Source organism: Rhopalosiphum maidis, chromosome 3 (assembly GCF_003676215.2).
Source record: "Rhopalosiphum maidis isolate BTI-1 chromosome 3, ASM367621v3, whole genome shotgun sequence".
NCBI lineage: Eukaryota > Metazoa > Arthropoda > Insecta > Hemiptera > Aphididae > Rhopalosiphum > Rhopalosiphum maidis.
Window position 1 is genome coordinate 28303018 of NC_040879.1, and position 21269 is coordinate 28324286.

Consider the following 21269-nt stretch of genomic DNA (forward strand, 5'->3'; position numbering starts at 1 on the left):
ATTAGTTATAATGTCATTAATTATTTTTTTTAAATTTTTATAAAATATTTTCAATTTTGGCACTCAAAATCTTAAAAATAAAAATGTTCTCATAAAATTTTGGAGAAACATTTATTTTTTTTATAAATTACGTTGTTTGTAGAATATACATATTAATTCTTATATGATAATGATCTGTACAAAATATCTGAGTATGAATCACCTTTAGTGTATAAGTGGTAGGTATAGGTACTTATTTTACTATACCAGCTTTAACGTATCCGTCATGCCGACGTGTTGTGCTATCATAGTGTTATTATTTACGTGTTTTATAGTACTTAAAAATATCCATAAAAAATTTTTTCACTTTTTTGTGCTCTTGTACAAAAAATTAACCATCTATGATTAGGTATACTTTGAGTATCCTTGCTGTATGGCATACATTTTGAGTTTCGAGGTACCTGGCCACTGGAAATTGAGTAAATGAGAACTGTAGTGGATTTATCGAACTTGAATTCAATGATAAATCGCGGTTTGAATAAAAACGATTCTGACAAAAGTCGATCGCCCAATACAAGGATCTTATACTTCCATTATTATTTTCTTAATTTGGTATAGATTGCACTAATTTTTGCCAAAAACATTGTAGATACTTATAAAACAATATTGGATAGCGTGTATCGTATAATTAATAACTTTAAATTAATTTAAATAAAAAATAAGTGGAATAAGATTTTTAAAATGGCACTGTGTGAATAAAATAATAATATTTAAATATACACTATACAACTAACTCATAAATAGGTAGTTTAATATTTCTATGATTTTTCTAAAATTATAATCAAATAAATATGAACTATATATTTTTGATATTTTTTAACTTATATAATAATGACTATTGACTAATAAGGAATCTTGCATTATATTACCAAGATTTTTGAACCAGAAACAAATATTTAATCATCATAAATTTAAAGTAACTAAAAAAGTAGTGGATAACATTTTTAATCATGTCAAGAAATTGTATGTGTAAAATATTTGATGAAATTTTCTTTCATTTTAATAGTTATTTGTTTTTAAATTATAAAATAAAATTAATTTTTCAAAAACTGCTGGTGACGCGTTTATTATTTATGATTTTTGAAGATATTTTCGTTAGTTTTACTGAACCATGAAGTAGTACTACAAATTACCAATTAGTGAATTAGATCAAGTTTATTAGTATAATACTATACTATAACTTTCACTACCAATAATGTAGAATTTTCAAAAAAAATTCTCAGTCCAAAGCGTAACAATACATACAACCACACACATTTTTTAATTTTTAAAACACAAATCATTATGACATTAATATATACATTCACTTAACTAAAAATCTAAAATACGAAATTATACTAAAAAATCATTTTTAACTTCAAACAACAATTAATTGTTTTTCTGTTAGCTGAATTAGCCTAAATTACTAAAACTATAGTATTTATATAAGTATTATTAATTAATAAAAATATTTTCTATTTATTGTATGATATCATTATTTTTATATTTATGCGGCCAAATTTTTGATTGATGGACTAATTTTGTATAGACAGTCTTAAAATTTAAGAAAATAATTACAAAAACTTTTATCAATTTTGAAAACATAATAATTAATAATGAATATTAATTATGAGGATGTTAAAGTTGCATGATATGTTGTCTCCGTCTTACTAACGCATAACATAGCAAATTTTACGTTCTAAGTAATCTCTATTTTACTCTGTAATTTTTTTATTTTATTTTTTTATTTTTATTTTAAAACAACTTAAAAGCATTTTATAATTATAAATATTTTTAAAATTTAAAATACCCATAACTTCATTCAAAATTAAAATATCAAGAATAACCTCCACGGTGCCCCGGGTAATATACTAACTAGTTAAATGTATAATAAATCAATTGACCCTAATATTTAAAAAAAAAACAGAATTAAATCGATTATTCTGAACGTAATATTTACTATGTTGTGAGTTTGTAAAATGGAAACCACACATGTGGTTATAACATCCTCTTAAAATAATTGAATAGTCATATCACTCATATCTAACACCAACAACATATAATATTAGAGTGTGTGGAATATAATGATTTATAAACAGATAAATATTTTAGATACACGAGTAGATTCATTAAAAATTATGTTTACTATAGTGTTATTAAAAATTAAACTATTAAATGTTTCAAATTATTATTATTTTAATTTCTAATAATATTTAGTTAGTATAGATAATGCAATTTAAATTAACCATTGTTTATATAAATATTTCAATTAATAGCTGAAGATGATGATCCTATTGGAAGTGGTCGTATATCTGCCAGAACCACATTAACCGCTCCTACAGCCAAAGACAAACGCAAAATTTTCTTTAAAAAACAGGAGACCACACCACCTTATGATGTCGTGCCATCAATGAGACCAGTTGTGCTTGTCGGGCCATCTCTAAAAGGATACGAGGTGACCGACATGATGCAAAAAGCTCTATTCGACTTTTTAAAACATCGTTTTGAAGGAAGGTACGTTGTTATGGTTTGCTATTATATTGCTAAAGGAAAGTATTTAATGAAGTCGGTGTTTTATTGATCCTCTTTCCTGTATCACGAAATGGAAAAATCAGTTTATCTCATAGTTGGCTATTTTTTTTTCAGAATAATTATTACACGTGTAATGGCCGATATATCTTTAGCTAAACGATCTCTTCTCAATAACCCCTCAAAAAGAACAATCATAGAAAGTAAACCTGGTTCAAACTCAAGAACGAATATAATGGCTGACGTACAACAAGAAATAGAACGGATTTTCGAACTCGCACGAACATTACAGGTAAAATTGTATTTATTAAAATAACAAATATTTACATAAATGTCTTGAATACTAATTCAATTTATATAGCTTGTCGTTTTGGATTGTGATACTATCAATCATCCATCGCAATTAGCAAAAACTTCTTTGGCGCCAACCATAGTTTACTTAAAAGTCTCGTCACCTAAAGTAAGTGTCTTAAATTTATTTGACTACTTAAACACATAGAACGACTAACAAACTATGGGTTAACAAAAACAGTCTTAATTTAATAGCTCCATAGATTTTAATAAATTGTGAACTTATATTATAATTCTCATAATTTTGTACAATCGTATTTTATTCATAATTATTTTTGATTACTGGGTACAAATATAGGTACACTATGACTATATTAAATCAAAACAATATTTTCACATAATTTCATTATATGTGTCTAACCATGGACAAAAACTGTATAACAAATTTTAAAGGGATACCTTATAAAATATGTATTACTCTTAGTGCTTTTCGTGTATATACTTACCCTAATTTACAAAAGAACCTATTACAAATACAATTTATAAGATAATTTTCACCAAGTTGTATATAAATAAATCAACTATTAGTATACAAGAATACAAAAAATTTCCACGTTTGAGGTTTGTAAATTAAATAAATAATAATAATATTGTCGTTCTGTACATGGATATTTCAGGCCGAATCATAAACTAATACATTTAATGAATTATTAATGTTAAAATTGAAGCTTTAGTATAGATTGATGTCTGATAACACTACTTTATAATTATTATAATTAATAGTGTAACATAAAAATAACATAAATATCATATAAATGTCATTGGGCTGCATCAGGGACTAAATACACAGTATGCTTTGTGAGCGAATATATCAAATACACTGTATTTAGATAAAATGTAAAGTACTATTTATATGCCATTATTTATGTAATATATATATCCATACCTACGGTGATGAATTATAGAAAAACGTGTATTATACGCTAAGTCGGCATTACCTATCGTTTAAAAGTAATTTTGTAAGCTAGCTTTTAAAATTAACTAGTTGCTTATTCTCTAATGAACTTATGAAACATAATAACTTAATTAGATCAATTAACTTATTGTACTTAATAAGTTTGTTTTCAGTTAATTTTAAAAATAATAAGCACATGTTAAATCAATAATATGTTTATACAAAGCTAAAAGTAATCAAATAAATGATTTTTGATTCAATAATTTGACAGTAAAATATTAAATTGAGATAGGCCGCGTAAATACGTTACAATGTATAAAAATAAAAATCATATCATTCAGAGCACTCGTCAGACCGGGGTCCTGGACTCGGGCCCCGCGTGTCCTCCGGCTAAAAACGGAATTGAATTTACATTTGCCATTGTTTACACTGCATGCTACAGGTTCTCCAGCGGTTGATCAAGTCGCGGGGCAAGTCTCAAACCCGACACCTGAACGTGCAGATGGTTGCGTCCGAGAAGTTGGCCCAGTGTCCGCCAGAGATGTTCGACGTGATACTGGACGAGAACCAGCTAGATGAAGCGTGCGAACACATATCCGAATACTTGGAAGCGTATTGGCGCGCGACCCACCCGCCCGTCACGCCCGACCCCAATGAACAACAGCTGTTGACCAGACCGATCAGGAGCTCGCCGAGCATGGACATGCCCATCATGTCGTCGATGATGAACAACTACCAGCCGTCAGGTGAGTCGCAACTGTCGTACTCGTTGGTGTCGAGCATCAACGTGTTCGCTAGTCCCATCATCCGGCTGCAATGATGACGTATTATATCGATATAAATATATTATTATTACATTGTTCAATTATATCGTCAAATAATTATTGTCATTTGCGCGTGGGTAATATTACGTAAGTAATGACCGGGGTTGATTTTATAGCACTTTAAATCGTATAAATATGCATTAAAAATAATAAATTTGCAACAAAAAATACCTGCAGAAACTATTTATTAACTACAGTGACTAATATTATTATTTATGTTTTAAATATTATAACTTCTTAATAGTTATTTATTACATAAAAAAAGCATAATATTTATTTATAAAAAGCACAAAGTAGTGACACAAATTCCGAACTAGTAAACATTATATTAAAATAATAAAATAGTGTGCTATATGGTTCGTATGCGGAAATTATGGTGTATAGGACAACGCACTGATGCAAATTTTTAAAACAAAACATATTTTATTTTTTATCTACAAGTTAAATTGTGGTTTACAATAAGATTTGTTTACATGATTATTTAAACACACGTTGATTATACATTATTAAATCATAAGATGTAATTATCTTTGATTTAAAACCTAACCTTGTCACCACCATGAAACAAATTTAAAGCTTACTCTGCTATTCTTCAAGCATCTTATAAGGAAATATACGAAATCGCTATAAAATCTTAACCCTGGTAATGACCATCTCGAACACTACATTATTACGTGAACAGTGTACGTTACGATTAGAAAAAATTGTAAATGCTACATATGTTTAAAATGTACCCATATTATTTCGCTTTGTTAAATTATATTATCATATTATTGTATGTATGGTTTGGCTTTATTTTAATTTAAAAGGGAAAATACCACCCGATATGGTTCAATAACGACAATATTCAACTACTGCAATGTCGTTAACCCCTAGTAGATAAAAAAAAAAAAATATCGTGTGTATTATTACGCAAGTTTGGGAAATATAATGAATAAATTTGTTTAGTTGAGTAAAAAAATAAAAATATGTAGGCAATCGATTTAACAAAACTGAATTAAATAATAAATTATTAAATTAATGTACAATTAGGAAGTGGATAACATTCGTATCGCTTCCGAGTTGCTTTAGAAATGATAACTATCGTCTATCAGACTAGAATGCGATTAAATTAAAAATTAACTTGTTATTTATCACGTTAAATTTAACTTATAGACTTGTTAATGTCCAGCCTTGTAATATTACGCGTTTGCGTGTACTTACGTACGTTTTATAATGCAGTCGTACGGTATAAGATATGTAGTGGTTAATTGGTTTAACTTGAGACATTCATTATCTTGATTTTCGGTTAATATATATATTTTTATATGGTTTAAAATATTTCAAGTTACCGCATAAATACATGATGATGCGTGCAGTGCACTACTCTTCTCGTAATCTCATGTCTGTTGCTTATATATAAGAAACAATAAGACATTTAACATAAATATGTTGCTTTTTAAAAAAAAAAAAAAATACTAAACTAAAACTCACTATATGGTTGACTTACTAAAGGACAAGTCATAAGTTGATACCTATTTAAAAATTAAAATTATGGATGTATAAAAAAATGTATTTTAACATACGATTTTCCAAAGTGTAATATTGAATGTCTTGAATTAAAAAAAAAAAATGCATTTTATAATATTTGAATATAATTTGTAATTTCCATAATATGTATATACTTAACATTATTATATTATTATATTATATTATTGCAAGAGTAGCGCTCTTAACGAATAAGGTCACAGCTTTTAAATAATATTAAAATATTTTATATTATTGACTCCTTTTCTCCATCTTGTAAAAAAGTCCATCCATCAAACAATCGTTCCGGAAAAATAACGTATAAGAGATATTATCCAGGTTAATATTAGAGTTAACAAGCTTTTACACAATCTAAAGATGACAATGTTTTCCACATGCTGCAAGTTTATCGATTTCGTAAAATATTCGTGACTAATATTCTTTAAAAGTACCTATATTAAGTATAATATTATGTATAAAAAGTTCGAATTATTAAATTATTTCAAAGATATTCTCCTCTTATAATTTGGTAATATATATTTAAATTCTATAATGCCACGATTTCGATTTTGTATAGTATAATTTTTCTATATTGCTCATTAGATTGCAATAGACAATCCCTCATAATAACCAGTGTTATGATTTTGTGAAGTGTATGATTATTAGTGAAACTGAGTTGATAGGTACAAAAATATAGAATAGAGATTAAAAAATAATATTTAAATATACTCTCTCTATCATATTTATATTCAAATAATATCTACTCGAGTACTTTTTAAAAGTCATTTTCACAACACTCGCTGCTCTTAACACAATAAACCAACTACTGCAGCTGATCTCTTCATAAGCATCTAAGTGCATAACTGTGCGTGCTTTTTCATGTTTTGTATTTACATATCACAATGAAATTATTACCATCAAGAGTAACGCGCGTCGCACAATATCATGCGAACTGCAGTATATTGTAAAAAGAAACAAACAACTCTGTAACGAAGATCGTATGATGTATTACGAAATCGTATTGTACGTTGTCATTAATACGGACGTGTAAACATCGTGTTGTGAAGAAGCAAAATGCTATATTATATTATGAATATATTCGGTATTACGCTATGAGCGATACAATCATTTCTTAAGGGGTGTAATCGACAGGTACGTGTCCGATTGAAATGAATCCAAATATTGAATGCTGCAACACGTTCGTACAAAATCCCGACTATTTATACACTATCATGTCAACAACGATAATAATATTAAAAATAATAAGTGGCATTTTTCTCCAAAACCTTTACGCTTTATTCAGATCGTTGTCGCTTGTATAGAGTATAATACGTCTCTTTTTTCCACACTTGTTCTATAATATACTACTAACAATTTTCTGTTTTATCGTTTTATGTTGATTTTTTTTTGATTTTTTTTTTTTAACAAAAAAAAAACTTATACTATAATACTTAAACCATTACAACTTTAAAATAATTGTTTTTGATACCTTTAACTTCAGACGATATATTATAATGTTCGTTATATTTTTCTTAGACTTACTGTTATTTAAAATTTTATAATTTTGTAAAACATTTTATTTTTCTTTAACTTAAACTTTCAATATATTTGTATTGATTTAAAAATGATAGCTAAAATATCGAGACACCTAACTATAGTGTGGAATTTCTTTGATACAAATTCAAAATAGTTACTTGTATATCGTATTTTAGATTCTATATCTTCAATGATACAACTTGTTAATTATAAATTTATAACTCATATAGCCGAACTGTGACTAGCGTTTATAATATTGCAATCGAAACATCCCGCGTACTATATACACATCTATTGTTGTATAGCATTCGCTAATATTTGGTATTTTAAAAAAACTTACCTTTTCCATTTCAAGTTACTGTACCCGAGCCCAAAATCTAAAGCAAATATTTTGTTCTCGACATTCAATCGCAGCGAGTCTAACTAAGAATATAAAAATCCGAACTCGTCTTCAACAATAATACGCCCGCAACGCGATTCGAGATCATTTAATCGTAAACAAAATACTTGTACGGTTAGAGTTTTTTTTCGCATGCTTTTATCTCTATACTGTTGATGTGTCCCTTAATCATTATGAATACATTACCGTAGGTGTTTTTCATAATACGCTCACACGAGCATTCGATGAGTGTGACGGAAAAGTGTGTTCCATTATTGTCATCGTCGCAGCATGTGCAGCGCAGTCGGTCCGCTAATTTGATGTTTATACTATTTTAACTTATTTTTTTATTGGACACTGTATGAGGACCGGTTCTCGTGAATGTTTATTTGCACATTTATTAATATTATATATTATGTTTTTCGACACCCAAGCCTTCCCGTCCTTGTAAATCCGGACTTGATGATATGATAATAATAATACATGTACCTCTTAATATTCGTTTCTTAACGAACGGTTTTCGCCGTGGAATTGTGTTTGCAGAATACCAATCGATGGATCGCATTCCACCGCGTCTCGAGCGCATGCGCACCACCGAGTACGACGACTACGAGCTCAGCGATCACGACAGCATGGTGTACGTACCGCCGGCCATCGGGTACCAGTCGAAGCAACCTCAACAGCAACAGCATCACAAGCACCACCAGCAGCAGCAACAGCAGCAGCATCAACAGCAGCATCATCATCATCAGCAGCAGCAGCAGCAGCAGCAGCATCACCATCAGCAGCAACAGCATCATCATCAGCAGCAACAGCAGCAGCACCACTCGCAGCAGCACTATCAACAACAGAAACAGCATCAGCATCATCAGCAGCAGCAGCCGCCGCAACACTATCAACAGCAACAGCAGCAACCGCCCATGCGACGGCAGCACAGCGTGTCGTTCGAACGGGGTCAGTCGCAACGCGGACAGCCGCGTCCGGGCAGCAGCTCGCACAACGTGCACCACCAGTTGTCGTACCAGCTCAGCTCGCAGACCGACATGCTGACGCACAGCCCGCCGGAGAACTCGTCCGACCATCTCATGTCGTACATGTCGCCCACACTCAGATCGTCGTCGTCCACGTGGCGCGGCAACGTAAACATTTAGTACAAACAGACGGAATTTTAATGACAGCGCGTTCGACTACGTTTTTTTAGGTGACCGACGGCGATCGTCAGACGTATAACGATAATAATGTGCAATAACGATATGTGACGGCGGTGCGACTGGGTACTCTTTCTCTCTGTTGGTCGTGTTTCTTGTTGGAACACGGCGGCGATGGTGTTGTTGTTGTTGCGTTAATAATTATTGTTATATTGCCGTTGCGATCGTTGTTCGTCACCCACAGACTCGTTGGCGTGACTGTCATTAATATTGCCGTAAACAAAACAAATGTCATGTAAAACACCCCGTTAGGAGGGTATCATTGCGATATTATATAATATACATACCTATCTTAGCATTAGTCAACACGTCTCGTAGATGATAAAGGAACGGACGCATATAGGGCCACGAGACACGTGTAAATAATTGGATAGGACGTGTCCACATATAATATTATCATCGTTGGTCGTTACTATAATCGCGAGAACGGCGGCGATGTCCCGGCAATAATATTATGACGTGTCTCGAACGGAGAAAAAATAGCTTCGTAGGCGTTCGAAACCTGCAAAAATCGGTGGGTCCGTGTCTCATTCGTTAATTCGTTCGTGGATAGGACAAGCCTGCGAAACCGCGGGGTCGCCGCCTTTTTCGTGCCAGAGCAGATGAACGGTTCTTGTCTTTTTTATCCGAAACGAGTCCTTTAAAAGCAACGGGCTCCGTATTCCGTGATAATACCACAAACACGAGACGGTCATGTGGGCTGGACCAAAATTCATGAAACGATGACAAACCGAGGCATATAGCTACCTATACCGTTCAATATTTTTCAACTCACTCGTGAGATCTACCTTACCCCCTGCCCCTTACACGTGCAGTTTATTCTTCGACGATTCCTTCCGTTTATTCTGCACTAAAAGCGACCTCCTCTGTACTGGAAATGTCCTGTTCGCGTGTATTTATCGTTGTCTTGTGGATACAACCCTAAAAGCTCATCACCATTCAATTGTCGTGTAATAAACACGGATAATAAACGTATTTGTATATTATCCACTGTATACGGGGGCGATGAGCTACGATGATGTCCTTTATACACTCCTTTATTATCTGCGGGAGACAACACGCTGCACTGGTATACACCCACGCGTAGACTTATTCGTGACAAATAATCATGTAAAAAATATGTACAAGTCTATGTGGAGGTGTATACTTTGCACGATATAGTTAATAATAATATGATATATAATATGTGTAAATATATTATTATTATGATTTAGTAAATACGTCATTAATATTATATACATAATTGAACTTCAATTGCCTTAATTGGACCAACATTATACTGAGTGCTTATTATAATTATTTATAATCGTATTTCGTATATTATTAACTTTATGACGAATAAATCTGGTTATGTTTAACAATTTGAATACCTAGTTATAATAAGTTTAAACGTGTAGCGTATAATTATCAATAGAAATATTATTATTATTATTAAATTTAAGCAATTTTTTATCCGATAAATTAACGCCCGCCACTGGGCTATACTAATGTAGAAAAAATAAAACCCTAATCATCATGAAACTCTCAAAATGTATTGTAAGGTAGCGTTTATTATACTCTTGTAAAACATGATTTTTAATGTTTTCAATAGTTTGTATAGGTTTCTTAGTATAGTTAGGTATACGGCTAATATACATAACGGGTAATAACTAATATTTAAGGATAATAATAATAATTGTTTTTCATAATGCTTGCCCTCGTTTAATCAATTAAACGTGATAAAATTATCGAAATTTAACCTAATCGCCTTTGTGTGTTTCTCTTTTTATTTGTGTTTATTTTATTATAATACTGCTTTTTTTAATATACAGTTTTCTTTTAAATTAAGTATCTAAATTTAATTGTTTTTTTTTTTTTTATCATTATTAAGGTTATTTTACTAGATTTATTTATTTTTGTTGTTTTCTTTTTCAAATCCGTACACAGTGTTCAAAAACAACGGTTTTCAGCCTATATTCAAAACTGTTGTTTTTCGAAAATGTTTCCAAAATTATAATAACACACACTGTAAACAGGGTCTTTCCGAATTTCACGTTATAGAAAAACAACGGGTAATGCTTACGTAACAGAGCATTATGCAATCCCCTCAATTTTTGTAACATGAAATTTGGAAATCACTGTGTATAAAGTATAAATATAATTTAATTACCTACTGAAGTAGATTGCTTTTTGTTTCCTTTAATATATAATAATTAATTAACGGTCCTATGATTTCCTCTCAACGTTTTAATATCCTATAGAGAGATGGAAATTAAACGTTAATTGTGTATATTATATATATTATATATTATCATCCGATTTTATTTACTTATGTTATTATGAACTATTGTACTGTAATAATAATTTATCTTATACCATTCATTTAAATTTTAATTTTTTTTTCTAATATTTTAATCGGACAATTGGAAGTAATTAATAATGATTTCTATTAAGTCAATTTTAAAATAAAATTAAACAAAAATTAATTATAATAATAAAAAATAGGTATAATAGATATCTACTGTTATTGTAACTCTTGAGAAGACTTCCCGCTTTAAATAGATCAATTTTTTTCTTTCATTTGTGGTCCACACGTATCATACTTACTTTTAACGATTTTATACATTTACTTTGTTTACCGTATACAAAATATTATTGTCGTGGTCGTTGTGTGTAATTTGTATGGTTTCGTTTGTTATATTATTTTCATCTTCGTTTGACATCCATAATAATATCTAAACATCATTACTTATTAGTTATTACATATTATCATAATATCCAAAAGTACTTGTAACTTATTACCTAGTAATTAATAATTTTACCGACTATCGCATACCAATATAACATCGTTTCGTTCATACATTATAATTACGAATGTTGTACCCAATCGACCACCGACACTTACAAATTTTAAAGATATTATTCTTTGTATCTCCAAGAACAAAAAAAACATTTTTTTTTTTTTTAAGACATTTTCTCAAATACCTATTATAGGACATCGTGATCTTGAGATTAGTAACTTGACTGCAACGTATGCCTATACCACTGTGTATGCATTTTTATAATTCGATTTAATATTGCATTTTTAAATAAAAAAAAATAATAAATTTTACTCAATGCCCACAAATAATGACGCGTACACGAGACAAAACGCAGATAATACAAATGTAATTTTTTGTATACTTTTTACACGAAACATTATAGTAATGTTACTATTTTGAATTTTTCTAAACGCTTTGCTTTTTAATAATGTCTATACTATATGAATACAAAATTCGATGACCATATAATGCGTAACGACACATAACTTTTAAACGATTTAATACGCCCACTGACGATTTCATATTTTAATAAATTACAATATGGGATCAAAAGAAGGGACGCCTGGCCATTTTGTAGCTATATATCGTATTGCGACGATATTATAAGCATTCGATCTACTCCGTATCCGGTGCTGAGTGGAACGGATGTTTTTTACATTATTATATTATTGCCGATTTGGCCGTTCTATACGCGTCAAAAATGTTATTATATTAGTCGCATCGATTCATGAATAATTCCGATACGTTTGAAATTAACTATATATATATATATATAGAATATATAATATATATATATATATATATATATTGCACCACTTGTAGTTTTATTATAATTGCATATTATTATTATTATTACTATTATTATTATTATTATTATTATTGTAGTGACTAAATTGACACATGCTTGCCTATGTATAATGGTTTTGTTGATACATTGTTACGCTATGAGAGTTCCTTTCGAGTTTATAATATATTATTATTAATTTTTAAACACCTTTTGTACACGAATAATTACATTATTATATAAATAATTTATTTATCGATCAACATCAAAGATCATATAATATTATATACGTTAAACAAAAATAAATAATTACGAGGAATATACTCGTGTATAAGTTTACTCGATTCCTTCATTTATTTAATTGTGACTTTTTTTAAAAAAAATATGTATCGTTTTCTGTATTATTATGTAGTTATTATGTGTTTGATATTTTTCCTTATTATTATTATTATTATTATTATTATTATTATTGTTATTTTATGGATCGCGAGTACCAATTGATGAGTGTGTCAAAATATGATCGTCGTGATTATTATTATGTGTACGTTTTGTAGTGGCTGACATAATAATATAATATATTATGTTCATCGTCGTGTCATTATACTTGTATAACATATTATGATAGTGTTTTAGTGTGTGGATATTGAACTTCAATTGTTCGACATAGTTGGCATAACATTCATGTATCATTTAATATGAAGAATACATAAATATATATACTAAATATATATATTAATTTCCTTTTTTTTGTGCTTTTGTCTTCTTCGTTTTCTGTTTTATTTATTTAATTATTTTTATCCACTGTATGAATCTCGTGCCGAAAACTAGGTAACCTACTTTTTTGATAATAATTATATTATATATTATAGTAAAAAATTTAATTACTGCAGATTTATAATCCATAATATATTAATTAATAATTACAGATAAGGAACTCTGAATAAAACGAATATCTACAAAATAGTTATAGATCTTTTGTCATGATATTGATTGAAAAAATGTTTTTAATTTGAAATAATAAACTCAGAGATACCTATTACTTTTTGTGTTTTTGTGTAGACTCTGGTCATCTGGTACTCAAAAACTGTATTAAAAAGTTAGGTTCCGATTATTAAAAAATATATATAACCTAATGTTAAATAAAATTCTCTTTAAAACCGATATTAAACGGTTCCAAAACCGTTTTTTATTTTTTAGTTGAACTTAAATTATCTATTTAAACGTAAATAAAATAAATAAGTAAATACGATTTCTCTGGGAATAAACGACTAGACAAAAATTATAACAATATTATTTTTCAAGATACTCTTTTCAAGTTACACCCGAAAAAATTATCACAAAATTAAAACCAAAACTAACAATCGTTGTACTTACCGATAATTTCCATATAAAATATTTAAATTCTGTCACTAACTTTCCGAGGATTTTTAGGTCCCTGTAATCCCTGGAAGATAATGATATCTAATTATTATACACAATATATTGTCTACATTATATACGTGTCGATTTACCAACTAAAAAAATGGTGACAAGATTTATTTAACGACACGAATTCCTATATTATCTAATGTAGATCTTCCTATGCTTCTGAGTGCCGCCGACAATCTGAGTATATATAAATAATATATTTGATTATAACATAATAATATATACAAATAATACATATATTATAATATAACCTACACGTTTCCGTTTCTATTATTATTTTTTAATTTTTTTTTAAAGCATCAACAACTCCAGGGTCAGTAGCCTACAAAGTTGTACATGGGTTTTATGTTATGCATATTGTTTTTCATATAGCTAATATAATAAATAAGATTTTAAGATTTTAAAAGTAGGTATACGTACATATTCAAATTTGAATTATTAATTTACAATAGGTTTATAAGTCTAATGGAGTTGTAAAAATTATAAATAGCACCTGTGTTGGTTTCCTCGAACGCTTCCTCCATGTTGGTTGGGTGGCGTTGATGTCTCGTTATTTATCGTAACCATGTGGGACAGTGGAGTGTGATGAAGAATTTTGATCGTCAGTGGTACATCACATTGATAACAGATTGGCTGTTCTTCTTGATTGAAAATATGAAAAATCAGTGTATAGCTAATTCTGTAGCTCTGGTGGTAGCATATCTACTATGTGAACTGTAACAATCGGGGGTCGTCATTTTTGGGACTTTTTTTTTAATATTTTTAAATATATTGTCTGTTATGCAGTCTCATCGGGATTACTACTGCTGGGTGGAGATTCTACAGTTAACTATTCTTATGAGATCTTTATACGGTAGTAGCTTTATTATTATTATCAATCTATTTTCGATATTATATTATATATTTTCTTTCTTTTTTTGGACTTACCTATCTAATCTTATCATTTACCGAACGAATTTAATTGTACGTGCTGGAGATCATCCATAGGTATTAGGTGGTCTGCGATCGCGTTCGTTTTTCATTTATATAATAACATCGTTTTTCATTACCGTGCCACAATATTTATACGCCTTGCAACTGTTTGTTTTTTGTTATATATATTTTATATGATGTTTACGAATGAAGTGTTTTACAGCAAAACATTTTATTTGTATCTTGTGTGTTCTCTAAATATATTAATAAACAAGATCATGCTCAAAACGAGGGTAAATGTGGTCTGTAGTAAAAAATAATAATTAATAAAAAAAATAAAAACATTGACTTAAGACATTCCAAAAAATACGCAATTAAAGGATAATTTTTGCATATTATATTATATTAATTATAAAAAGGTGTTTAATATATTATTATTATTTGATTATTACTATTATTAATATTAATGACTGATGTAAACGAATGTATGAAATCATGTCATTTTATTTTATTTATTCCAGTAAAAATACACTATGTAATTATTTTTCGCGATTTTATCATGTAAAGTTAAAATATATACATTATATATATATATAGATAAGTAATTTGTACAAATGTCTTACGGTCATTTTTTATGTACTTGTCTTGAGATTATACTTTTTGCTTATGGATGATTGACGAACATATTTTATATAAAAATGTATGCCAAACTATATTACAACCTGAAAATAATATCCTTCAACAATAATCCAAATACATATTGTACAATTAAATAAATTGTATGATGTATTGACGTATATTACATTATAATAAATTAACGAACGATATACAAAACTATATAATAATACGTATCTTCGCGTCGAAATCGTATATATATATATATATTATAGAAATATTTCAAATATTGTGATAGATATTTAATGTTATGCAAAATTAAATTGAAAAAAAAATATATTAAGAAATCTATTCGTATATACTAAATATAATAGATACTATATACTATACTATATACGTGAATAAAAATATAGTCTAAAAACGTTTATTTGTTAGTTATTATAGTTATTTATCGGGCCGACACCTACCTACAGTATGTATTATGCAATGTCACACCTAGAGTTGGCATTAGGTGGATTTGCATCCTTCCCCGTACACTGAGAACTTTTTAGTGTAATTAATGTTAAACCTTAAACTTATAATGTGTTCATAATCATATAAAATAGTTTAAAATATTATAATGTAATTATTTATAATTACATTTATCGAGGACAATAAATTATCAGTTATACAATTTTAGATTCTGAATGGAGCGATGATTGTATTGGTCTTACAATGATTTTCGTGTTTTTTCCTTGGCTCAGTCATTATGTTTCAGAATAGAAAGAATGCGATCTTCAACTTTGATGATTGTTTCTGGTACCTACATATATTATCAGTACTTCAAATTTTCATCGAAATTGTATAAACATGATATATATTTCAAAATAATTTTGGTCTTTTGAACTATTTAATATTTATTGAGATTTCTAATCATTTGATTCTAAGTTAAAGTAATACAATATTCCACTCAAGCTGTTTTAACCGCAATAATATTTAAAATACCGATAATACATAAAAATATTACTTTTTAAATAAATGGTTAAAGTTCAAAGTATCTCATAACAGCACTTGTGCAAGTAACAAAAAAATTCATAACATTTTTAGTTTAAATAGGTATCCAAAGTTTGAAAATGTATTACAAGATTTCTCATAAGTTGTTCTTATATACTGGAATTTTAATTATATTTATTATAATACAATACATAGTTATTTTGGATAAAATTAGTTTCAATAACTTATTGAAGAATAATTTACTTATTAATTATAATAGCTAATATAAATCAATTATTGAATATTCTATTAAGTATTAAAAGGGCTAACATACCATCTCCACTAAAAATCGTTTTTCGTTATCAATTATTTCTCATTGAATTATAATAAAACATATTCATTACAGTGGCCTATTTACTCAACGATAAAGTACATTTTTACCATACAGCAGAGTGACTTTCCCAGTTATGTATTTTTTTTATTGTACACAATTTATACAAAAATTATATTGCTATTATTATTAACGTTTATACTATGTATAAAAAAAGGCAAAATTACAATACATAACTGCTGTATTGTATATTTCTATTTTCATATTTAATGGATTTCGAAGCGCGACGTTTGTAAGGAGTTATGTACAGGCAAAAGGCAATAATAAGATTCTGCGTGGTGAATGTGTATGTGTGTATAGTTAATAATTATTTAAATGCTCGGGATGTGTATACGCTTTAAAATTATCAAATATGCATTAAAAGTAATTTAATTTATAGCTCATTTGCACGAAAAAAAAAATATATATCAGGCGATCGAGTTGTTTATCTGTAGGTATGTAAAGTACCTATTTAGTATTCGACATTCGTACTAATTTCGTGTTTTAGCGTAAACCGTTGATAGTATACAAATACAATGCACATATGATAATAATTTATTTTTCATAATAATATCATGAGCGTTCGGTACGGGCAGTGCGCTCTACGCGAAGTGTGGATGAACGCTAGCCGTCCTTGGTGACTATGGTGACGACTAGAGCGCAGTTGTTCGATCTAAAAAAGAAGGACTTACGCTCTACCTCGTCATCACTGAGACCAATGCGCTATGTATATATACAACCGAACTGATAATAATTAATGCGAGGACGCCCGCAGTAGTCGATGTCAGCTCAGCCGCACGGCAGACCTGTTCTTTACAGTGTAAAACCAACGTACATTTGCGCATGTTGTTTGTTTGATAAAAGATTACTATATTTCTCACAATATGTGTTATATTCTCCATCATTGCTCCATTGTGCGTCTCGGCTTAACACCCCGAGCCGACACAGGAGTAGTTTAGACGTCTTCGACTAATTGCAATCATACCCGGCCTCGCCTCGAAATTTTTATGCCGAATTTCGGTGCATTTTTTTCCACCCCCTTTTACATAACCGTTTCCGACCGACCGGCAACGGAGTAGTAATTATAAATTCAATTATAATCGGTTGTTTCAAATCTGCAAATCGTTCGATACACAATAATACGATTTTTTCCGTGTTCAATAAACGTACGTATCGTTTGGTCCCGCTGAGTTGTGCGTTTTTAACGGAGGACATTCGAATAATGTAGTTCTAATAATAGTAAATAGAAGATATTGATAAATGTGGTGAATATCAGAGTATATCGTTGACTCTTACTGTTCTTAGTTTTTTAATTAATAATTTTGCGTATGCTTTAACTAGTATTAATATTATAATAACTGAAATTGTATGCTTAGTTTTATATAATCTATTTTAATGGTTTCTATACAATATTTTTAAGATATTTATTAAATGATATCTATTATACTACAATTGTATTTATATAATATCCATTATACACATCATACTAATATCCAACTATGTAGGTTTAAATGTAAATATTATAGGATGGAGGTTATACAAATTATTAATTATTAATATATACTAAAGAAAAGGCAACCGTTGCTATTATAATAAAATTGACAGATTTAATTTCACCAAATACAGACTAATACAAAATATAAATAAGAAAATCACACTATGCACCAGGCTACCGGCCACCAGTATCTTGCCACTCTCATTCTCAGGATCATCTGACACATTAGTTATTAGTTATTACATAAAAATAAGACAGTAGAATAGAATAAATAATACAGAACAAACGGTCGTGGCTTAATGCAATATTACCAGGAAGTACAGTAGTATAGTTTAATAGTAATAAATAATAATAATAAGTCGGGAAATTTTGCTACAAGATAGACTAAATGTATATTATATAAAATCAAAGTTTAAATGTTTAAAAACTTATTTTTAGAAATAAACAAATTATGTATCCTCAACAGTATCCTGTTAAGAATAACTGGACTACACTACTACCACCTATATAATATATTTATATTTAAATCAATTTAATATTTTTAAAATATTACAACAATTGTTTCTATATTTATATAGGTACCTAATATTTTTAAGATATTTAAAAAAACATACTACAATTAATTATGCATAGGTATTATTCTAATATTGAAATAAACATATATGTACATTAATGTAATGTTATGGTAAATATGATTCCTGACCGAGCAATTATGAACATCAATTCTCATTTTTTAATTTAAGACATAATATTATGTAATGTAAAATGAACGATTTTGTGTTTTAAAGTCTAAATAATATAGTAAGAATTTAATAATACGAATAATCAAATCGATACAATAATAAAGAGAATATTGTATATTATCTATGTATTCAAGAATTATGGCTGATAGAATTCAAAGAACTTATTTCTTTTAAAATTGGACTGTTGTTATTGAATATTTTATTCAATTTGAATTAACGAGTGAATATAAATAATTGTATTAAGTTATCAGTTGTAATTAAGGTTCTTTCACACTTAAAATTATTGAAATATGCAGTCAAAATTATCAAAATGTGCTTAAAAATATGCAGCTAACTTTTTATTTTGTTTTTGAAAAAGCATAAAGCATATTATAATTATAAAATTAAAAAATTAGGTAGGTAGTAGGTAATTAGGTAAGTAGATAACCGTGAATCATATATATAAATATGGTATATATAAATTAAAATTTTTTTCCAAAAATTAAAATAAAATTAGGTAAGTTCACGGTTGGTTAGGTAAAATAGTACTATCCATAAAGCTTATTATAATTTATAAAAAATTACTGTGACTTTCTAGTAAATTTTTTTTAGTGATCCAAATAAAAAACATGTATGAATTTATGATAAATCTTTTATTAAATTTTTAAATCTTAGATAAAAAATTAAAAAATTTTAAGAATATTTAATTACAAATTAATTTGAAAATTTTCAAGATCTTACGAATTTTGGTAGAACTAAATTTTTAAACGCAAACAAAAAGATATTTTTAGCCTCTAAATTTTTTATATCTTTTAATTGGTAAGGGAACAACTTATGAGGAATCTTGTGCTAAATTTTTAAACATTGCCCACCGAAAAGTTTTTATTGGTATTTATAAGAAAAAAACTTTTGAAAAAAAATAGAGTTTCAAAAACTACTATTAATAACGTTAAAATATTTTTAGAATTATACTTGTGTAATAAAAAAATACTAACATAGATATTTCGTGGAGATTTCAAGTATTTAATCCTAATGCAAAATTGATTTTGTCAAATACTGGTTATATGTAACAATCCCATTTTTCTCTATTTTTTTGTTTTTCCCATTTATTTTTAAAAATATCAAGTATAAATTTATTCTTTAGTTCAAGAGTAAATTCTATCAGAAATCACCCTCGAAGTTGAATATCGAACAATCGAACCATTTTTAACTATTCATCGTGTATACTGTAAAATACATATACACACAAAAATACACATTTAATTAAGAACCATAACAGATGGTGCTTAATTTGTCATTGTGTTGAAGGATTTTCTATCGAAATTTTCAAAACTGGTAGTAAAATACCTAATTGTAATATTTGATTAAAATTTTTAATGTTTGAAGAATTTAAAATATTTTTATTGTATTTAATATAGTCATATAAATGTAAAATGGCAAAACCACATTAACAAACTGTATTTTAATCATCTTTAATTCATAATTTGGATATATTTTTTGTTTCATTACCTAGCTATATATTTTAAGTTTTTAACAACATTTGATCAAATCTTACTTGATGGAATAATTTATATTATTTTATACCTGTTTTATTTTTACATTTTTGCTAGAAAATATTATCGTAATAAATATTAAATAGTATATTTTTTTGTTTTTTTTTTCATATATTCAAAGAACTTTATTCCAAGTACAAATAGAACATTTTACACAAATACTTTTATTTTATTTATTGTAAGAGTATTTCAAACCATCGTGTTTACTTAATTAATAATATAAATTCTACTGTTTAAAACAATACATGTCGCACGATGCGGACTGCAGGACATTGTATCTCTTAAACAGCAGAATTTATATTATTAATTTGGTAAACATGATGGTTTAAAACACTCATACAATACATTACGATGAAAACTATTATAGATTA

At 28.3% G+C, this 21269-nt stretch overlaps 1 protein-coding gene across 1 annotated transcript in view; it reads left to right on the top strand.

The window, feature by feature from the left end:
- The window catches only part of LOC113559322 (voltage-dependent L-type calcium channel subunit beta-1-like), a 50933-nt gene extending 39344 nt beyond the window's left edge, over positions 1 to 11589 (top strand). The window contains exons 5-9 of the mRNA XM_026965008.1: positions 2295 to 2532; positions 2665 to 2839; positions 2909 to 3007; positions 4236 to 4539; positions 8582 to 11589. Of these exons, the coding sequence (XP_026820809.1) occupies positions 2295 to 2532; positions 2665 to 2839; positions 2909 to 3007; positions 4236 to 4539; positions 8582 to 9189 (1424 nt within the window). The 3' untranslated portion in view covers positions 9190 to 11589. The remainder of the gene's footprint in view (positions 1 to 2294; positions 2533 to 2664; positions 2840 to 2908; positions 3008 to 4235; positions 4540 to 8581) is intronic.
- Positions 11590 to 21269: the final 9680 nt, after the last annotated feature.